General features: G+C 42.0%; 1 protein-coding gene across 1 annotated transcript in view; it reads left to right on the top strand.

Annotated features, from left to right (window-relative positions):
- The window catches only part of LRIG3 (leucine rich repeats and immunoglobulin like domains 3), a 44,610-nt gene that overhangs the window by 16,584 nt on the left and 5,618 nt on the right, over positions 1 to 22,408 (top strand). Inside the window, exons 4-14 of the mRNA XM_014844052.3 lie at positions 9,548 to 9,679; positions 10,215 to 10,358; positions 11,393 to 11,536; positions 11,856 to 11,999; positions 12,402 to 12,545; positions 13,488 to 13,568; positions 14,425 to 14,496; positions 16,993 to 17,064; positions 17,567 to 17,730; positions 19,675 to 19,995; positions 21,146 to 21,427. Of these exons, the coding sequence (XP_014699538.3) occupies positions 9,548 to 9,679; positions 10,215 to 10,358; positions 11,393 to 11,536; positions 11,856 to 11,999; positions 12,402 to 12,545; positions 13,488 to 13,568; positions 14,425 to 14,496; positions 16,993 to 17,064; positions 17,567 to 17,730; positions 19,675 to 19,995; positions 21,146 to 21,427 (1,700 nt within the window). The remainder of the gene's footprint in view (positions 1 to 9,547; positions 9,680 to 10,214; positions 10,359 to 11,392; positions 11,537 to 11,855; positions 12,000 to 12,401; positions 12,546 to 13,487; positions 13,569 to 14,424; positions 14,497 to 16,992; positions 17,065 to 17,566; positions 17,731 to 19,674; positions 19,996 to 21,145; positions 21,428 to 22,408) is intronic.

The raw sequence follows: 22,408 nt of genomic DNA, 5'->3' as shown, positions 1-22,408 counted from the left end.
TTGTCCTGGACCCTGCAAGGTCTAGACCCTCAGTCTTCCTCTCACACGCCTCGCCTAACGTGACAGTGTAAAATATGGGGCCCAGAGCAAGATATTTGAGATGTGGTCTAATACGGAATATGAAGGCGTCATCTCTCTTGACCAGAAGCTTGGACATTAATGAAGTTTAAGATTATATTAGCATTTTGAGGACCCTGTTGTATTACTGGTTCATATTGAGTTGTGGTCAGCTGAAATCCGTAAGTCTATTGTCGTTTTCATAAGAATTACTTTCAAATAGGCCTTTTAAAATGATTGATTGAAAATTGAAAACACTGCCTTATCCCAGCTTAATTTTTCTGATTGCTTCTAGACTATCATTTTACGTTGAGAGGGTTGGGATCATGATTCATCTAACGGATGAGTTATAGTTCTGTGGCATCTGCACTTGGTTATTCGTGTCTCTATCCATATTCCTGCAAATGCTGACAGCCCAGGGCCGCAGGCAGACCCAGCAGCAGCTTCTTCCCTGAAGTTCCGTGCCAGGCTGTGAATAAAGACTAGGGATGTGAACTCACTTGCCTGTATGACCATCACCACCACCTTTTCTATGTCTTATTCCCAAGGAGAAGTTAAATACTTGATGAAATCAAGACATTCTCTGTCTGTGAGGTTCTTAGCCCATTGGTCTGTGAACCATATCGGAGAATAAAATGGCATTAATTTGGCCTGATGTGTTCACACAGAAGTAATTCTCTGTATGATTACTATTTATTAATTTGAAGTTCAGAATAATGATGTCATGTTTTCTGATTCAAACTATCACCTTAAGTGAAAATTCTTTATGGAAGCTAATTTGTGGTTGAAATCTCATATACAAATCTAAGTTGGATGATTTTTCAATTAAAAAAATTACAGTAACTTTTTTGAGGGTAGGTTTTGCGGTTTATTATGGATTTTGGAGAAAAATTGATTTTATTCATTGATTCGATTTCTGTTGAAGACTTCTTATTAAGCTTGGTGAACTGAATGCACTCATTTGACTCTGTTCCTCCCTAAAACCCCTTAAAATACAAGTAAAGGAACAAAAAAATGCACACTGACAGGAACAAAGGAAATAGGAGAGGAGACAGTCCAAACGAAAGATGTCATAAAAATTTTGCAAGCAAACGGATAAATTGTGACTGACTTGAAGGAGAGGAAAGTGAAGTGGATTGAAGAGGAAGCAAACAGCGTTTTGCTGCAGACCCTCAGACTAGTTTGGGACTTCACGGCCTGTAAGGGTGACGGAGCAGAGGAGGACTGAAAATGGGGGCTGGGTTAAAACTCTTTCAGCACGATCAGTCAGACCTCCAGCTTCCTCCACCGGGTTCCTCCTCCACAGCTCCGAGCCCAGTGACTGCCCCTCCCCTGAGGCGGGCAGAAGACTGGAGAGTCACTCCCTGGAGAGCTGAAACGGAAAACCCCTGGAATTTGGGCCACAGGCCCAGTTGGGTAAGGGGTAGGGATTGAGGGCAACATATTCTGCCATCAGGGAAATTAAGTCAGGTCTGAATACTGAGGGCCACCCCTGCCCCCAGCTGATTTTCCCGTTGGCCCTCCCAGACACCGGCAGTTACGCTGACCCTGCTAGACAGGACATTGGAGGGTTTGACTGAGAAGATGTAGAGAGCCCATCATGAAACAGGTCCCCGCTCACCACCTGGGATGAGAATCACCAGGCAACACGTCCGTTCCATGCACAGCCCTCAGTCAGCTATTGAGGGCTGCTTTTTGTTAACTGTGAACAAATAGCCAGTGATCGCCAGACTTTTAAAGGAGTTTCTAACAGTGAAGTCAGAGTCTGAAACATGAGCAAAGGGAACCAGAGCCAACGGAAGGAGAAGGAACTTCAGAACCACCTAATATCTCTGGAGAGAGAAGAGAGATGTTGTAGCTACAAAATAAGAAAAGGAAGGTGAAAAATAATGATAATAAAAAGGAATATTCAGAAAATAAGGAGGAACTCTTGGAAGTTAAAAATATAACAACAGACACTTCAAGAAGGTCATAGAAGAAGTGTTGGAAGAAAGTTGAAAAACTCTCAAAAGAAGAACCAGAAGACAAAGTGATGGAAAACCGGAGAGGAAAAAAATGAGAAAAGAGGACGATCAGGTGGGAAGTCTAGCGCCATCTAATTGGAATTCCACAAAGACACCTGTGGAACTAAGAGGGAGAAAATGATCAAAGATACCAAAAAATTTCCCAGAGCCAAGAAACTCACATTTCTAGGTTGAAAGGCCCTAGGGAGTGCCTGCAAATGAAAAAAGATAAGACAGACTACTGTGCAACTTCAGAATAGCAGGAGCGAAGAGAAGCTCTGAGAGGAGGAAAAAATTAAAACACAAAGCAGGTCCCCTGGAAAGATTGACGTGCTTCTCCAGGTGTGCCCCCAGCAGTGTCAGCATCACCTGGGAACCTGGTAGAAATGCAGATTCTCAGGTCCCACCCAGACCTGCTGACCGAGGAACCCTGAGGGTGGGGCTTAACAGTCTGTGCTTCAGGAAGCCCCTGCCCTTCAATTCTGATGCCAGCTGAAGTTTGAGAAACACTGGAATGGAGAATCAGAACGGCCTCTGCCTCCTCAAACTTACACCTGTGAGTGCTGTGACAGAGTGAAACAATGTCTGCGAACCACAGGGGAAAATCATTTCTAAACTCTGTATGCACGCAAACTGTCAGTCCTATAAAGACATTTCCAAACATGAAAAAAAAAAAACCCCACTTCCACACTTGGTTTCTTGGAAAGCTAATGGAGGATACGCTCCAGGGAAATGAGAGAGTAAACCAAGGAAGAGGAAGACTGAGCAGCCAGGCAGTGGGACTCCAACAGAAGAAAGAGGTGAAATCCCTCCCAAAGTGAGGCCAGGTTCTGGAAGAGGCTGTAGTTTTTACATGATGGTTGTATGAAGCCTCTGGAGCAAATCTGGTCACTCGCAGTGTTTGTCATCCAGTTCCAGAATCACAACTCCTTAGAGCTGAGAAATCATTCCATTCCATTTCCTCCCATTGACAGATGAGAAAATCAAGATTCACCAAGTGTGGTAGATCAAGACAGAGAACCAGGAACAGAATCACAGTCTCCTTGCTGGGGAGCTGTGGTTTGAATTGCTGCTTCAAAGGGATCCTACTTTTAACAGGTAGATTAATGGAATCACAGTTTTTTGTAGCCTTTTCTGGATGGCGGCTCTAATGACCATAGCATTTTCTGATGTACCTGTGTGTCTTGAGCCACGGTTCAGATAACTCCTTACGAGCCAATCTGAAGCTTGACCTGGAGTTCCGGGACTAATCAGGATTCCTTAGTCACTTGAGGGTCTTGAGCCCATTCATTGAATCCTGAGTTCTGGGGGACCTAAGGTGAATTAGAAGTTCTCTCCACTCGCAGTAAATCACAAGCTAGTGGGGACAATCAAACCCACAGCTTCACCACAGCAGCTGTCTGGCATGTGAAAACGGCCCTGGAAGGCTCTCCCTCGAAGGAGAGGCAGGGAACATGTTTAAATCTTACTAAATTAGAGTAGAGTTAGTTTTTGTAAATAATTAATTATTTCAGATTAAAAGGATTGTTCAGTAAGGATCTTCTTTAGCGTCCTAAATTAAGGGACTTCCACATAAATTTCTCTTTACATAAAGGACTAAACTGAATTTACACTTGGGGATCAAAAAGGGTTGTTTTGTATGTGGTATGAATGGATTTTTAGCCCATATTTCTTTTTGTGTTTTTAACATGTTATAATTGGCACATAAATAGGGACTGATTCTTGTAGGACCTCTGTATTAAATCGTTGTGGCCATTTTTATCATGATTCTGATCCTAAAAGATCATCATATTTTATGTTGACCTGGCTTTTACCAGAAGAACTGACTCATTGCCCCTTCCAGTGGCTCATTTGCTGCTTAGTTAGTATCATTAATTCTTAATCAAGAATCTTTCTCCTTGCAACAGATTCCCCAATTGGCTTTATTCTTTGATGCCACAGTAGCAGTGGACCAGTCTAAACATGTGTTCGTTTAATGAAACTTCTTAATTATCTTTTTAGAAAAAAGATGAGCAGAGACAGTTTATTTTTATCTGCTTGGGAGAGGTTCTGTGCTTGCCAAGTCTCTCTTAAAAGAAGCCTAGTATTATGGGGTGTTAGTTATTCCAGCCAAGGTGGTTTTCAGGGAAGCTTTTTTGGGGGAGTGGGTTATTGTTGGAAATGTAAGCGACCTTTAACATGTTTGCAAAATGCAGTGTTTTCTTTAACAACTTCTAATTCCTTTATAAGTGGTGCTCAACTGGTTGCTTGCAAGTTACATCTAGAAATCAGTATTCCCTTGGGGCCCGGCCGACGGTCCCAGTCAATACGGTTAATATGCCGGCTCTTGGGTTGTATGGAATGACCACGGATTCAGCAATTTGTTAGCTGCAACAGCTGAATTGACTTAGGGGATGTGGTTAGAGTAATGCATTCTGAGAAAAGAGGGCATTGCAACATTTAAAAAATGGTTTCAAATTAAATTTCACTGCACACACCATCTCTACACGGAAAATGCCACATGCACATTCCTTCTCTAAGTAGCCAAGATTGCATGTCTTCACACATCACAGCTGCAAAGCCTTAAGCTACCTGTTATCTTGTGCAACAAGTAGAAGACAGTGCAAACTATTGACAGGTATTTCTTATTCTTCAAGAAGCTACAGTTTAATTGGTTCAGGAATTCCAGTGTGAAAAAACCTGATATTCTGGTTCCTCACTAACAAAGAATATTTCACTCTGTGACTCTCCTTCCAGACTCTGGAAATAAACTAAGACCATTTATATATCCACTTAAGAGTGCATGAAGTTCTTTTGAGACTCTCAGGCTTTCTGGAGATCACAGTGAGTCAAAAAGTGGAACCGCTCATTGTCATAGCAAGCAGTCCTGTCACTAACCTCATAAATTATTAATTTAGCCCAGGTTTACATTTAGTGCAGGTGTTCAGAGTATCAGAACAAACAAGCACATTTCTTGTATATGGGAATAACACATTTGTCCATTTTCCTACTGGTTACAGACACATGAAATCGTCAGTACTGAGCTGTTCTCAGGAGCCATCTCACTCCTGAGCAAGAGGGAACCCTAGTGTGCGCTCCGCGCTTTGGAAGGCCTCCTGTACCAGCGACACACAGCACAGTGGTGACAGAGGGAATGGGACTCCAGTAGTGCTGAACTGGGTCCCGAGAGGCTGCAGAGCTGGAAACTGAGCTTGTATATTGGGAGGAGAAGAGCACAGTGTGCGCCCTGGGAAACCAGAAGAAGAGTGGTGCTTCACCCCAAAGTGGGCGTCTAGGCAGATGGTCACCATTACCCCGACGCACCATCGTCTGTCCTCTGTGCCTCCCAGATGCTCCTGCACCTGGTCTTGCCTGCCCCCTTCCCAGTCTTTCCCCTCACTGCCGCAGCCTTTCTAAGATGCACATCTCTACAGGCACCCCACCATTTGAAATCCTCCATCCTCCTCCCCTTACTTAATCTTGAGATAAAGGCCAGATGCCTAACGTGGTTTACAAGGCCCCACTTGACCTGCTCTCATCTCCTCCCAGCTCTACGCTATCTTCACACTCTGGGGACCGCTCCCATTTGCCGGCTGGTTCTCCTCCACTAGAATTTAAGCTCTCTGAGGTCAGGGACCACATCCTTCTTGTTCATTGTTAGATCTTCAGCACTCTAAAGAGCAAATATTGTTGTACGGAAATGGCAAGTCATGTTTGCTGCTGCATTTTAAAGGTATTTGGCAAAGAAGGCTGAAGAGTGAAGTTAGCAACCAAGTGAAACCATTATTGTTGGGCCTGAGAAGCCAAAGCTGAAATACCTGGGAATCCTGTTTTTTCTGTGGCCTCATAGAAACCTGGGGCAACCATCTTCATTCCTACTGACCAAGCTCCTGGGGACAAGTCCACAAGGGACTAATTATGCTTGACCTCAGCAATGATTTGACCGTGGAACACCTTGTACTGTCAACAAACATAGATGACCAAAATATTCGTAGTCCTTAAGATTGATTTGCACAAGGCTGAAACGCCTTCCAGTACATACAGTACCATATTGTGATGTTTGAACAATGGAAAGATGGCCTTTCCACATTAACTTAAGTAACGGAAAAAAGTATTCACACAGTTTTGTTTTGTTTTTTAAAGCATTGCACATTTCCTGCCAAAACCATTAATTAAGTGCAATACTTTTAATGTATTCATCAATTTTGGCATTTATCCATATTTGGAGAAAAATGAAAGCTAGAGTTGAATTGAACCTTTGTCTCCTAGAAGTAGCTATTTATGACCCATTCTGTTATGAAATATGTTTATTTTGAGGGTTTTAGGTGATTAAAAAGATTGTTTTATCTAATTATTAATGTAGTTGTATCCTTTTATTTTTAACCCTTCTTTAAAGGGTTTGCTTTTGATATAAAGCAAATTTTTTTAAACTGGTATGTATCAGGTGGTTATATGCTAGTTTAGTCTGAGAGCTAATATGAGACTGGTATTGGGTTTAATTCAGTTCCATTAGGACAGAGTTACCATTTTGTGATACAGGGACTGTTCTCCTGGCAGTTGTAAGGGATTTTTGTGCTGGGAAGCATTGCTCACAAAGACGGCAGTGTCCACGCTCCATCGCTAACTGAGCACTTTCACACTGCAATTTAGGAGGTGTGCAGTTCAGGAAATTGCTGGCTTTGGCTGGAGCGTACTTTAACTGCAAGGAAAATTTTATTCGTCACTCAAGTAATTGGCAGTTTTAATACCTTGTTCATAATTACCTTATAAACAAACGAATATATAAACCAAAGATTGTATGGCCTGTAATCTAACTCGTAGCCTTATTTGACCAACGTGATAGACACCTGTGGGTCTCCGGCTCCCTCTCACAAAAAACCAATTTGCTCCATTTATTGCAAAACCTATAGCTGAGCGTTTTCTTTTGTTGTTGTTAAATGTAAGTGTAGCTGTACTTGCCCCAGACAGCCTTGGGGCCCAAACCAGATGCCGAGTTTGATGGGAGGTAGTGGCTAGGGCCGGGGGGCGGGGGCTGGAGAGGGGGGTACTTCAGGGTTACTCTGCTGTCTGTGGGAGGACATCCTGGTAATGCAAACATTTGGGTTATGTAGTTAAGAGAACATTTTTGTCCCCGAGAGTGTGGTTTTGTTTAACCCACACACCCTGACCCTAAGGCCTTGTGGCTTGTCTCTGGGACTAAATCCATCTCCGGGACCTAGAAATTGACTAATTGTCTCACTTGCATTACCCTGTACCTCACAGCTAGATCAAGGAGTTTAGACACTGGCGGATCCAGATGTGGGAAATGGTCACAATCAGAGGTCATGGCTGACTTGACTCTAAACAAAGTCTGTAAGGCTTTATGGGAATCTGAGGGGCTTGATATTTGTGACTTGTACATAGGATTGCTAACCCTTTTTTGTTTTTTTAGCCTTACTATTATCACAGACAAATTTGCCTCTTAAGATATATATCGCCTATGCTTGTTACCTCGTGTAGGATTACTTCAAAAAATGGGGTTAAGGTTCTTGGATGATTTGCATCAAAAAAGATGATTCCCCATGGTCCTTAAAAGTAACCTGTGGAGGCTTTTAATATTTTGAGAAGTTGTGTTAGTTTGTTGTTGTTTCAATAGAAAACGTACAGCCTGTTTTCTCCACTCATTGTTCGTTCTTGTGGGGAAAGCAGCGCCTGACGTTTGCACACGTTTAGGAAGTCAGTCTTCTACTCTGGTGGATCCCAAACACGTGCAAAGCCCTAAGGGTCCCTCTTATCTACCTGGCGTGTGAGCACAGACTGGGGGACCCTGTTTCCAGGGCGCCCTTAGTTTTGGCATATTGACGGCTCAGTGAGCCACTGTGTATTCCCACGCTGGTGTGAAACCAGAAGGTCAGCGTTCTTGCAAGGGCGGGAGGTGGCAGGCCTTTCTGGAGGTGCATCTCCATGGAAGAACTTAATTTCCAAAGTATGTTTGAAACGGAATGCTGTGAAACAGCCTTCGTGGATTGCTTTGGGACCAAATGGGTACTCTGCGAGGTGGCTTGGGAATGCTTGGACTCATTTGGTTAGAAGCCCTAGTTTCCTGGTGTTTTGTACTATCTACACCAGAGAAGTGTCCTTGAGTAAATGGCATAATCTAGGAAAAATGCTGGGCACAGGGCTTGGGGTCTAATCTGTCCTCAACTTGATTAGATTCCACACAAATTCTGAGCCAGAGGGGCGGAGACCTCTCCCTGCTTGGAAGGGGCTCCCAGTGTGGCGGGAAGACTGCCAGGGTGGGTGCTGTGTCAGGATGCAGCACAGGATTTTGTGAAAAGCCTAAGAGTGTACCTAACTCAGGAACCTCTGAGATGGTGAGAGGCCTGAGAGTTATCATAAGGCAGACGAGCTGGAGAAACTCAACGCACCATAGAAATCCACATTGGTAGGGAAGGAAACACGTAGGAGATATATTTATTTTCTAAGTTTTCTCATTAAATGAAGGTTAGTTACATTAAACTAATATCAGTTTAATTCCTGTTTGCTAGCAAGATGCTCATTTAATGCTGAATTTCCCCTTGGAAGCTGTTGTATTGATGGACCTTTTAAGGACCTTGACATGGCCCCTTTTTTGTTTTTTCCTCTGTGGTCTAGTAGAGTGCTCACCAATAGGACTTCCACGATGGCGGACATGTTCTGTATCTGCACTGTCCCGTTTGACAGCCATGAGGCATATGTGGCTGTTAAGAACCTGAAGTATAGCTACTGTGACTCGGGAACTTAATTTTAATTAATTTAAATTTAAAGAGCCACATGTGGCTACAGTGTTGGACATCATGGTCTGGTGTTTGACTGTTAATGTCAAAATTATTAAAATCTGGTTACTCCTGGGGTTATTTAGACTGGGCTGCTCTTATGTAATACTTTTATAACGTTCAGAGCCCTGGAGAGTATCCACTGGTTTTGAAGACTATGGCGATGCATTGGCGCTTTCTGTTTCTGAAAGAAATATTTGCGTATTTCTTAAAGAAAAAGCATTACTTTAAAAAAGCCTCGATCTGATGAGTATGTTGAGTTCATTGGCACCTGTAGTGTGGTTACTTTTCAAGAGAAGAATTAGAAATAGATTAGGAATCAAGAAGAAGGAATGGGGAAGTAACACATCAGTGCCTGGAATGCCAACTTGGCACTAGGCATTTCACGTACTATTTAATAAAATGATAAGGAAGAGGGACTGTTAACAAAATAACAGAAAAATCAAACCGTTTAAGTGCATAGTGTTTATAATAACCACAGCTGTTCAACACACCCATATTTATGTAGGAATATTTTTCACATATTCTAATTATTTACTATTTAATGCAAAATCAAAGTGAGTAAAGAGTTGCTATTTAACTTTTAAAAGTACTGTTTAGAGCAATCAGTTTTCCGTATTTCTGAAGAACAAGTGAGGAATAGAAAATATTTTTCATGTTTTGGATTGTTGTACCATGAACCCTGTTGTGACCTGTGCTATCCTTCAATTCCAGAGCTGGAAACAGGATTGTCGAAATATTACCTGAACATCTGAAACAATTTCAATCCCTCGAAACTTTGGACCTGAGCAGCAATAATATTTCAGAGCTTAAAACTGCATTTCCACCTTTACAACTCAAATATCTGTAAGTCAGGTTTTCTTTAACAAAAATTTTCACCTATGCTGAAAATACCATGTTATAATAAGAAAAATCAACTTTAAGATATATCAAACTCTGCCTGTTTTACTGCTGATGGATCAAAAATGTGACTTTCTTATCTTACTGACTTGTAATTTGCTGTAAGCCTGAATAACTACAGTCTTCATTTTATTCTTACACTTTTGAATTAAAAAAAATTAGACATCCTTTGGTAGAAAAACTATAGGGTGAAAAGTGCATCTTCTTGAAAAGTAATCAAAATTAAGCCAGTTGTGTTTCATTAATAAATGAATTTCATAAAAAGTGGATACGTATCTCTAACAAATGTTTGTCACCTTCAAATATTCCGGTATGTGTGGATGATACAGTATTGGTCCACAAGGACCTAAAGAGTAATTATTTTAGGTGTCCATCGTTACAAATGATAGGTTCTCTGGAGATTCTTTATAATACAGAAAATGCACGCGCTTCCACTTCCAAGGAAACCAGAAAGAGACGCTCATCTTTAAACTTCCAACAGGTATATCAACAGCAACCGAGTCACGTCGATGGAACCTGGGTATTTTGATAATTTGGCCAACACGCTCCTGGTGTTGAAGCTGAACAGGAACCGAATCGCAGCCATCCCACCCAAGATGTTTAGACTGCCCCAGCTGCAGCACCTGTGAGTAAAATGCCCTCTTAGATGTTTCCTCACCTCCTCTAAACATTTGGAGTCTGTCCCCAAAAACCTACAGTGTGGCAAAAGGAGTTTAGAAGCAAGGACGTGGCCGGCTTCCCTTTGAGAGCTGGAGTTGTGGAATCTCCGAATCAGAACGAGCTTTGAAAGTCACCTAGTGCAGGCTCCTGCCTGACGAGGCACGTTGGATTGTTACTGAAAGAGTCAACAGTGTAATCATTGAACGGTCTCCGTACAAAGGCGTCATTGTGGCACTGAAGAAATTATGGGGACTCTGAACAGCTGTGGTTTATGAGAATAATACTGACAACTCCAGGAGGCTCTGATAGCTTAAGTGGCTGTAAAGAACTGTCTCGTTAATAATGGTAGAATGATCTGTGAACAGGCTCCTGCAGTATGGTGGTTTTCAACCTCAGCTGCACATTACAGACACTTGGGGAGCTTTCAAAAATCCCAGTGCCCAGGCCACACCCTAGAGCAATTATATTAGACCTTCTGGGGGTAAGAGCCAGGCTTCAGTAATTTTTAAAATGCCCCAGGTGATTCCAGTGTGCAACCAAGGTTGAGAACGACTGCCTTAAAGAGAAAGTATTAAACATAAGATTGTGAAAAGGAGGAACCACCTTTTGTAAGCAGCTGGAACAGGATAAACTTGACAGCCCTACTCTTGAATAGACCTCATGTTTTAACGGGACTTTCACTATTCTCATGCTGGATAATTTAAAAACAAATATTAATTCATTTGCTTCTATACTGATGGACACCAGTTTAGAAATTAAAGCGTAGAAATTAAAGTGTGGTTTCAATATTTTATTATTCCAAAAATACGTCACACTTTGCAGAAGGAAATTTACACTGCTAATAAATCGAAATGCTTCTCAGTAAAAAAGTTTAGAAATTCAAAACATTCTGTGTAATTTAACACTGGCTGGTTTAACTATATTATAGTAATGTCACATTTTATTAACCTCCAGAATTTGTCATATAAGCTGACCGTTTAACTGTAATTTTCAATGCAGGGAGCTGAACCGAAACAAGATTAAAAATATAGATGGACTCACGTTCCAAGGGCTTGGTGCTCTGAAGTCTCTGAAAATGCAAAGAAATGGAGTGACAAAGCTGATGGATGGTGCTTTTTGGGGGCTGAGCAACATGGAAATCTTGTAAGTTGGGTTCTCCCAGTTCCTGCTCAGGTCGTATGATCGTAGATGGCTCAGTGAACATTCAATAGCTTTTATTTGAAATTCTATGTTAAAATCGCATCATTTACCATCTTATTTATAATTTAATATTTAGTTTTATTTCATTATTTAATGTGACTGAGAATTTATAAGCACCTGGTATTTTTTTGCTGATGTCTTTCTGTAACAAAAGCTAAGCAGTCACAATGGGAATATGGAGTAGGTTGTAATCAGGTGTCCCCTTTGAAGAGAAGGGATAATGAACTTTTGATCCTGCTTTTGATTCTTATGGTAAATGTAGGCAGCTGGACCATAACAACCTGACGGAGGTTACCAAGGGCTGGCTTTACGGCCTGCTGATGCTGCAGGAGCTTCATCTCAGCCAAAATGCCATCAGCAGGATCAGCCCCGATGCCTGGGAGTTCTGCCAGAAACTCAGTGAGCTGTGAGTTGCCTTTCTTCTCTTCACGTTTGAGAGCTGTGATCATGCCAGAGCATGAGCTTCTTGCCACTAATCTGTGAAATTTTCATAACAAAGTTTCCAAGGTGACAGCTCTTTTCACATGCAACCCAGTCATATTTTTATTGTGATAAGTTGAAGCCAGCTCTGCTGTTTCAGGTCTGTGGCACATGGGCTAAAGCAATGACGGTTATTTTCAAAGAAAGAGAATGTTTTTTATTTAATTACCAGGATTAGTAATGTTTACCTGTGTGTTATTAAGAAGGCAGTCTTAAAATAAGGATTATTGTGGTTTACATATATTATCTGTTTTTTGGAAAACAAACCAGTATGTTGCACTGGAAAATAAAAGCTGTTATTTGTTTTTTGTTCCTTTTTTCTTTACAGGGACCTAACTTTCAATCACTTGTCGAGGTTGGATGATTCTAGCTTCCTGGGCCTGAGCTTACTAAATACACTGCACATCGGAAACAACAAAGTGAGCTACATCGCTGATTGTGCCTTCCGGGGCCTTTCCAGTTTAAAGACTTTGTAAGTTACACATTTTTCTCCCCATCCATGAACCTAATTGGTTCCTAAATGTGCCCACTTTTCTCCCAGCAGATTTCCTTTGTTGTGAAGGAAATGTGTGCAGCCTCAGAAGTAGTGTCTTAATCTTTCCCAGATCAGTTTGATTAAAATCCGTCCATTTCATCCATATGTGTTTCTTAAAGGGATTACAAAGGACAGTGATCAGATTGTTTGGGTGATTACAGTTGGCCTTCTCAGGATCTCCAGGAAGTTGGTAACTGCTCAAGAGGGAAGCAGTTTCAAATCCACTAATTTTTCTTTCTAAAATGCAGATTAAAAATTACCCCAAGTGAAATGATATACAAAGGGCAGCAGAGGAAGATGGCCGTTGATCGTACTGGTTATATCCAGACTTGATCTCTGTCCTGAGAAAGAAGAGGGAATTGGATTAATTGACCTTGGAGAAATCTCTCCAATGTTCGTTTTAATATTGTGCAATGGGCCCTTGATTTCTGCACTGTCAGAAACTTTTGCTCTGTTCCCTATTTGAAGCATTACATAATTGAAGGACATGCTGTATGCTTTGGCCAACTCCTGCTTGTGTGGTTGGAGCAGTGGTTTTAAAGTTTAACGTACTTTTCAGACTATTCAAGTCTTTCAGAATTTAGTCATGTTGATAGAGGAATTAATAGGGCCAGAGTCAACTGTCCTGATTTGGGGTAAAACCTTGAAATGTTATGGGGGGAGGAGGGCAAGGGTGTAAGAGGTATGTTGGAGAGAGAAAGAGTTTTCTATTCTTTTGAAAGGGGTGGGAACGATGTGGGGAATTAGGAGGAATTTATTACAAATTATATGCCACCTGGGTGGTGATCTTAGGCTTCTGAGCGTATCTCTAAAGAGAAGGCTTGTGTCTTGTGTTCAGTACCTGGTACTAGTTTCAGTAACATTCCTCTTCTTAATTAGGGACCTGAAGAACAATGAAATCTCCTGGACTATTGAAGACATGAACGGTGCTTTCTCTGGGCTCGACAAACTGAGGCGGCTGTGAGTATGGCCTCACTCCCTGACCTAAACGTTTTGTTTTGTCATTGGAGTCAGTCCCACAAGTTGATGTCTTGAAGAGTTTAGAAATAGGTGCTTAATCTGGGTGCTACCCTTTGTCATTTCCCCAAATGAGAGCTGTTGTCTAGGAGGATGGCTTTTCTCCCTGGGGTACAGTGGTTTTCTGCAACACTTTGGTTAGGTTAAGCTTATTTTAATAGCGAGAGAATTTTAAATTGTTCTGAGTGCTTAGACTGTTGGGATTATCATTTTGTAAAGTTAATGTACCTACTAAGTTCAACATTCTGAAACTTTCGATGTTGCCTTCTGCTCAGAGGAATTATTAAATGAGGTGATCCAGTGTCCACTGATAATACTGCAGTAGGGTTCAAGCAATATAGGGTAAAAATATGCTTATATTAGCCATAAAATGGCCTCGTAGATGACTGGATTCTGGTCTTCCAATTGAGTTACACATGGCCCTAAACTCCTGTGGGGGGGAGGGAGGGCAAGGAGAGAGTCTCCACCATGATCTGCCTGTTTCTTAGAGTTCTGAGACAGCTTTCTTGGAATAAAGTTTCTTCCTCCTCCTAAAAAGACTGAAGATCAGTGCCTTAGTTTAGCCATCAGAGGAATTTATCGAATACCTATTTTTGCTGCGTTCTCTGTTGAATGCTTTGAAAACCCTGCTGCACTGTATGACTGAAATGGACGGCATGGGTACGTTTTTACAGGATGTATCGTTTAATTGAAGGAAATAAAGTGATTCACAAAGGATTTAAAAAGCAGTGCTTTTCATGAGAATTCCACCTCAGGGTGGCTTTTTAACTGTTCCAATGTAATTTTCTTTTTTTTCTAGAATCCTCCAGGGAAACCGGATTCGATCTATTACCAAAAAAGCCTTCACTGGTTTGGATGCATTGGAACATCTGTGAGTAGCTGAATTTAGTCACCCTAAACGTTATTAGAGATTGTTATCGACTTGTGTGATAAAAGATAAACTAGAATGTAGTTTTGTTGGTATCCTCTCAGTACCATAGATTATATTTACACGTCTACCTGTCCTCTACCTACTTAGCTCCCTACCTACCTACCTACCTACCTACCCATCCATCCATCTATCCATCTACCTACCTATCCATCCATCTATCCATCCATCCATCTATCCACATCTGTATGGAAGGATACAGCTACATATTTTCCTTTGCATTTAAGGACATCGCTACATTGCATTATTGGGTTTTCCTTAGTTATTTTTCTCAAGTAGTGATATATTGAGAAAGAACCCTGTGAGTTACTGTGCATCTACCACATGTCAGGCATTATGCCAGGTATTTATATGTATTGTCTCATTTAATCCTCATGAGAAAACTATTCAACAGCTATTATTACCTTTATTTTAAGTTAAGAAGTGGACGTTCTGAGGGTTCGTTGATTCCATTGGACACTTAAGGAGACTTAGATTTTAAAGATCAAAAAAAGGCAATTCCCACAGTCCTTGACTGTGACATTAGGAGGGTATTAACACTACCTGGAGAACTGTTGTTCGTTCTTTGTTGCTGTTGTTTATAAAACAGACAACCAACCTCACCCCTTTGTTCTTCTTCTTGTTCTCTTTGCTGATAACCCATTGGTTAGCAACTGGCCGGATCAGCCTGAAGCCAGGGCTGCCTCTGCTTTCACAGTGTCCCTGCTTCACGCGAGCTCAGGTCTCACAGGCCCTGCCTGCTCCCCTCGGTAACTCTGGCACACATTTTTGAAATGACATTTAGGGGCTCAAATATTTTCAGCCCCTAGCAGAGCAAGCTAGCCGCCCTCGGTAGGAGTCAGTCCTGCATGAGCACCGAGCCAGCCAGCTGCTCAGAACCCTGGGCATGTGTGTTACACTTGTACAGTGAAGGTGCAGAGTGATGTAAAACATAGGCCATCTGTATTAAGGCACACTTGCAGCCAGAGATTTTAATATCTATTAACTTGGATGAAGAAGGTCTCATGTAAAATACGTATTTGGTTTGTACCCTGGCCTGAGCTGTTGTCTCCTGAGCTGTGGCTCCCTCGTGTCGTGTTCTGCCATGCCTGTCGGTGTGAGGGAGGCTGGGATTGTAGACATACGGACAGTGCGCCGTTCAGGTGCTGGGGAGATGACTCTACAAAGCGGCAACTGGCAGGGCGGACCTGTATTGCTGGACTTTCTGAAACAAATTATTTTCAAAGGGAAACGAGCCAAAAGGGTTTGTCATCTGACCCATTCCATTTCTGGGAAAGTGGAATTAGTGTATCAGTGGAGAATTAACCTCTGCTTCAATTTTCTAAACTTTCTCGACTCTGGCAGCCTCTTTCCCTGCCCACGTTTGGTACCTCATTCTGTCTTCTGCTACTTGTCTCACTCAAAATCCCTTTCTGTGCTCTGACCCCGGTAAGGAAGAGCAGAGCAGGAATCATGTGGAGAGTCCTTTCATTCACACTGCTTCTAACTCCTAGTTAAAAATAAAATTGGCCCAGAGTATTCGCTCATTTTATAAATGTCCTGCCTGAAGTGTTTGTTTGTTTTAACAAGTACATCTTGTCTGAACACCTTACTGCCTCTCCTGTGTGTGGCAGAATAGAGTAGTGACTGAGGGCGTGTTTTTTGGTTTTCTTTTTTTGAGGAAGATTAGCCTTGAGCTAATATCTGCTGCCCATCCTCCTCTTTTTGCTGAGGAAGACTGGCCTTGAGCTAACATCCATGCCCATCTTCCTCTACTTTATATGTGGGACGCCTGCCACAGCATGGCTTGACAAGTGGTGCCATGTCTGCACCCGGGATCCGAACTGGTGAACCCCAGGCCAGCCACCAAAGTGGAATGTGCTAACTTAACCGCCACGCCATTGGGCTGGCCCCATGAGTTTTGAAATTGAAAGTAATTGAGTTCAAATCTTAGTTGCTCCTTTCATGTCAAGCAAGGTAGTAATACCATCTTCTTTTGGGTTGCTGTGAGGACTAAATTTAATAATATGTATGTAAATATGAATCACTTAGCATAGTGCATATCATAAAAGGTATTTATACATGATGGTTTTTTAAAAGCATAATTACGAGGAATTTTATTTGCATATTTAGAAGTTAGTAATGGTTACTATTTTGAATAATGAGAAATACAATAAAATAATACAGCAGAACACCTTAGGCCCTTATGCGTCAAATAACCTGTCCATGGTGATGAGAAGGGAATCCGTCTCACTGTAGCAGAGCCAGCCTCGGGTACAGATATCCTTGTTCTTCAGTCAATCCAGGCTTCCTTATGGGTTCTTGCAGAGTCACGCCATTTGTGTGTTTCAGCACATGGAGTATTTGGTGAATGGGTTTGGCAGTGTGGGCCCAGGCTTTGCCTGAAGGCACGCAATGACCATAATTTGCTCTAATGTATTTGATTTGGTTGTTTTTCAGAGACCTGAGTGACAATGCAATCATGTCATTACAAGGCAATGCATTTTCACAAATGAAGAAACTTCAACAATTGTAAGCTCTTTTTTTCCTTCCAAGAGTTTGAAATAAAGCATGGAGGGGGAAACCATCATGGGGTGTGTCATCCTAGATTATCTACGACAAGGGTCTAACATATTCTTAACATTACTTAATCTTTATGCCAGAAAGCAAAAGGAGTTGGTTATTTGCTCTCTTTGCTGAAAAGAGGAGTTCCTTTTTCTTTCTGTTATGAATTTGCAATTTGAATTTGTGGGACCTAGTATAGTGCGGTGCCTAATCCTAGCGACACATTTTCAGTAGACAGGTATTTTTGCTATGTCAGCACTTCCAGCTCAGTAGGTCGGTAAGAACCACAGCAACAAGCCGTGCGAGTTGCATTTCTTTCATTTTAAGATGGACTCTAGCGTATTCATTACATGGGATGTATGTATTTGGTTTCCACATTCATTGCTTTGTTAATATTTACTTGACTTTAGTTTACTTGTAGAAATCTGCATTTCATACAAAACAAATTGAATGTAATTACTCTCCCCAGGCATTTAAATACATCAAGCCTTTTGTGCGACTGCCAACTAAAATGGCTCCCACAGTGGGTGGCGGAAAACAACTTTCAGAGCTTTGTGAGTGCCAGTTGTGCCCATCCTCAGCTGCTGAAGGGAAGGAGTATTTTTGCCGTTAGCCCAGATGGCTTTGTGTGTGGTAAGTATAACTATTGCCTTTGCCTTTTATTAAGGCCTCTTTTTTTTTCTCCCATTTGTACAAATAATGGTTTTGAATAAATTTATATTCTCTTAATAAAGCTTTTATTTCTGCAGAGGTAGATGAAAATAGATCTGTAGTTGGCTGACTGTTTTAATTTTACAGATGAGAAAGAGAGTTTTCTAAGATTTTTTCGTCTTTGTTCTGGCATCAGGGTGGTTTGCTGGAAAGAGAATGATGTTGGGTCTTGGGAGGATTGAAGGACAGTCCAGCCCTTCTACTTAAATCCCTGAAATCTCCGCCTCTGCTCCTGTGAAATGGGAGCTCTGCTCTCCGCTCTTCCCAGCTCCGAAGGTTGTTGAGAGACTCGTGTGAGCTCAGTGAAGAGACCTCACAAAGCCCTGTGCACATGCTGTTTATGTGGAGTAGAAAGAGACAATTACTAGCCGGTGATTTATAGGCTGCTAAAAATTTTACTATGGGTGGGTAAAGCATTACAAGTAATAAAGAGTTTGAGTTTATTATAAATACATATAAGGTCCATCATCTTAGCATCCAAGCCTCTCAGCATTTCAGACCTGCTCACCCAGCCTGCACCCAGCTGGTGAACAGACATGGACTGAACCCCAGCGCTCACCTCCCGGTGCAGCCTTCTGTCTCGTACATACCCTGCTGCTTCCTGGTCACCGCCGTGGAGACGGCTGTACAAACAAATGTGCATCTAGGACGTGAAATCAAAATATGCTTGAATTTAAGCATATGTGTTAAAATATTACAGAACCTAATTTTACATTGGCCTTTAAAAAATTTATTTAAGTCTGTTTTGCCTACAATTGGTAAGTACAAGAAAAATATATTTTTTTAGATTGCAGTATTAAACAGTGCCAACGGTTTCTGGAAACAAAACATCTGGTGTAGCTTTTGGATCTAAATAAGCTTTTGGCATCCATCTATAAGGGCCTGAGCTGTGTCTTTCCCAGGGTCCTTCTTTTAGTTTTCTGGTCCCAAGATATGAACTCTATAACTTTGAGACATTTGTATAGTATCTATAGACTTTTCAGTCCCTCCGTTGTGAATCTGAACGACGATTTACCAGATGAGAATTTTAGAATAATCGTACAGAAGCAGCAGCTGTGTTGCTGGTAACATGCAGGCTTGGCGTCGCAGTTATCAGAGCATCCGCCACGCCCGTTCACACACACGTCACTTTTTCAGAGCACGCAAATGGTACACTGCAGTAGATCTGCGATGTTTCCTTCTGGGTTTAGATCATCTCTGAGAAACTGAAGTTCAAAAAGGTAACTTTTCCAAAAAGTAACAGAGAACCAAAAATAACTGTTTGGAATGAAAGAGTTGCTAAGCTCTAATTACACTGCAGCTCTGACAGTGCAGCCCAGCGGCCTGATTGATTGTCCGCTCTGAATTCCGGGCTGAAGCCAGGGGCTCACTGTGAGTTTCGGAGATGGTTTTTCTTTCACTACAGGGTTATTTTTTTGCTCTACCTAAAAATTACTGCTCTTTAATATGGCTTCTGCTTTTGGGAAATGGGGGTGTTCATTGCTGTCCTAATGATAATTGATTATCATTACTGATGTTTCTTTCTTAATTTTGCTGCTCCTTATTTGTGGAAATTTCTGGTTTCTCATGTATTTATATAAAAAAAAGCACAAGGGGTCTGGAATAAACTATATTCCAAAACAATAGTCCCCTCTCAGGTAACGATTGATAAGTAGGTCTCAGTCTATTTGAAATGAATGGATTACTTTATAAACACTCTCTGGGGCCATCATCTCAATGTTGGGACCGTGGGCCCATCTGTGAAACATACCCAAGGGTAAACCCTGAGCCGCTGTTTGTTTTGAGTTTCTTGGTGTTCAAATCTGGGCAGCATTTGGACTTTCAAGACTTCAAGTCGTTTTCTTTCCTCCTCTCCATTTTGAACAGATGATTTTCCTAAACCCCAGATCACGGTTCAGCCAGAAACACAGTCGGCAATAAAAGGTTCCAACTTGAGTTTTATCTGCTCGGCTGCCAGCAGCAGTGACTCCCCGATGACTTTTGCTTGGAAAAAAGACAATGAGCTCCTGCATGATGCTGAAATGGAGAACTACGCACACCTCCGGGCCCAAGGCGGCGAGGTGATGGAGTACACCACCATTCTGCGGCTACGCAACGTGGAATTCACCAGTGAAGGGAAATACCAGTGTGTCATCTCCAATCACTTCGGTTCATCCTACTCTGTCAAAGCCAAGCTTACAGTAAATAGTACGTGGTCTGACTTCTCCTTTTGCATTTAAAGACACCTTTAGGAAACAGAAGGCTGGTTTCCTCTCTTCCTCTTCCTCCTCACCCCGTCCTCTGCTCTCATCATTCTCTACCTAACCTTTCCTTTCCCTACCTCACACTCCACAAAATGAAGATTCTTGGTTGTTTGTGTCTAAGCAAGCAGTTACTGTGTTGAAGACACCATCGATAGTGTGGTGCGTAACCAGAGATGAACCAGATATTTTCAGCTCTGGGAGTTCACACTGTACTGGTCTGATGTGGGAAGCCATGAAGTATGGTGTCAAAAGCACACCGCCTCCATGCAGACATCTGGGTTTGAATTCTGCCACTCCACTCAAGGCTCTGTGACTCTCAGCAAGTTACTTAACCTCTCTGTGCCTCCATTTCCACAACATTCAGTTAGGACTAGGAATAGTAGCACCTACCTTATAAAAGTACGATAATAATTAAGTAAAATAAATTGTGTAAAGGACTTAGCAGAATTCAGGCGTTCGCCTGGCATATAGTAAGTGCTCAGTAAATGCATTAAGTGTTAGCTACTGTTAATAAAAGTATGTCATCGTTTGCTTTGTGTGGCAGGTAGGCCACACAGTAGGATCCTTGCCACTTTATCGCTTAATCATTTGTGTCTTCCATGGTGGAGGATTTTGTATGTGATTCGTTGGTGCATTCATTCAGCAAATGATGCTGAGGCCTGACACTGAGAACAATTTTGAATTTAAAATTGTAGGACAGCACCCATATCTAAAGTCACAGAATGATAGAGCCAGGAGGGACTTTAAAACAGAAAAGATGGAGTGAATGGTCAAGGTGCAAAGAGATGAATTGATTTGCCCAGGGTCTAAGAGATAATTATCGAGGAAGCTAAAAAGTGGCTGGAAAATAGCAGAGAGCCCATCAGTCTGCAGATCCGGTGACCTGGGTTTCATCCCGACTCCATCGTTTCTGGACCTGGGTAACCTTGAGGGAGTCACTTGATCTCTCCATCTCAACGTGAGATTCCTTGTCTTGGGATCGGAAATGACCCCTGCCTTACCTGTGTCGGGGACATTTGTAAGTATCAAAAAGAGGAATGAAAATGAACCTCCGAAACTCCATAGCTGACACCCACATTGTTTTCGGATTTCAGTGCTGCCTTCGTTCACCAAGACCCCCATGGACCTTACCATCCGTGCGGGGGCCATGGCACGCTTGGAGTGCGCTGCCCTGGGACACCCAGCCCCACAGATAGCCTGGCAGAAGGACGGGGGCACAGACTTCCCTGCGGCTCGCGAGAGACGCATGCACGTTATGCCTGAGGATGACGTGTTCTTCATCGTGGATGTGAAGATAGAGGACATCGGGGTGTATAGCTGCACAGCTCAAAATAGCGCGGGAAGCATTTCTGCAAATGCAACCCTGACTGTCCTGGGTACGTGGATAATTTCAGATTCGGGGATCTAAATCTGTCTTAAAGATCCTAGCTCACCCGAGAGCCCTAAGTTTCACACCCTGTGATGGGGAGAGATGATTCGTAGGACACTGCCGTTTCCTGGAGAAAACAAATGGCTTCTCAGAAGCTTTGAGTCGGGAGGGCATTACGTCTTCCTGTGTGTCCAGTCAGATGACTCTGCTCCGCCCCGTCGGCAGAGAGGGGAGGTGATGCTCTGAGGGTTCCCTTTGCGGGAATCACTGTCCTCTGTGTTTCCCCTTGTGCAGTCTCTACCCCATAGTCCTGACACTATAAAGAATATGGAAGAAAATAAGCATATGAACAAAGCAGGAGGGAGCTGCTCTCTTTTTTTGTCTACCATGCCACTCTGAAAATCAGAGTTCGTCTTTTATCTTTTACCTAAACAGATGCTTTTAAAAAACATGAACGTGTTAATCAGACATGTATCTTTGAAAGAGTTAATCAGAGTAACCTATGAATACCAAATAATAAAAGTGAATTATTTTCAGGGTTTTAATATAGGCCTGGTCATCTAACACTAGAAAGTTTCCCCTTGAAAATTTAGACGTTCTGATTTTTTTTCATCCATCAACCCACCTTTGTGCTTGAAATTATTTTTGTGCATTTTCTATTTCTAAAAATTGAAATGTTTTGCTTTGCCATCCTTCCTCCATACCCCCAGCCTTGTCAAGAGTGAGGGAGACTGAGATAAAAAATAGTAAATATTATCCTTAAGGGGCACTATAAGTAAATGACAGCCAGGTAATGAAATGAAATCCCAAATGTTGAGTCCCTGTTTAGGCTCTTAAAGAAGCCTGTGCATAAATTGTGGGAGAATACAATTTTAAGTTCCAGTTTGAATAAGGTCAGGGGCTAGATTTGGTGATATGCAAAACCTAATTTCATTTAGGAGATTAAAAATGTAATTTGTCGTGGGCCGGCCTGCTGGCGCAGCAGTTA

The sequence above is a fragment of the Equus asinus genome, chromosome 22 (assembly GCF_041296235.1).
Source record: "Equus asinus isolate D_3611 breed Donkey chromosome 22, EquAss-T2T_v2, whole genome shotgun sequence".
Taxonomy (NCBI): Eukaryota; Metazoa; Chordata; class Mammalia; order Perissodactyla; family Equidae; genus Equus; species Equus asinus.
The sequence above is the reverse complement of the archived record's forward strand: the minus strand, read 5'-3'. Positions and strand labels throughout refer to the sequence as shown.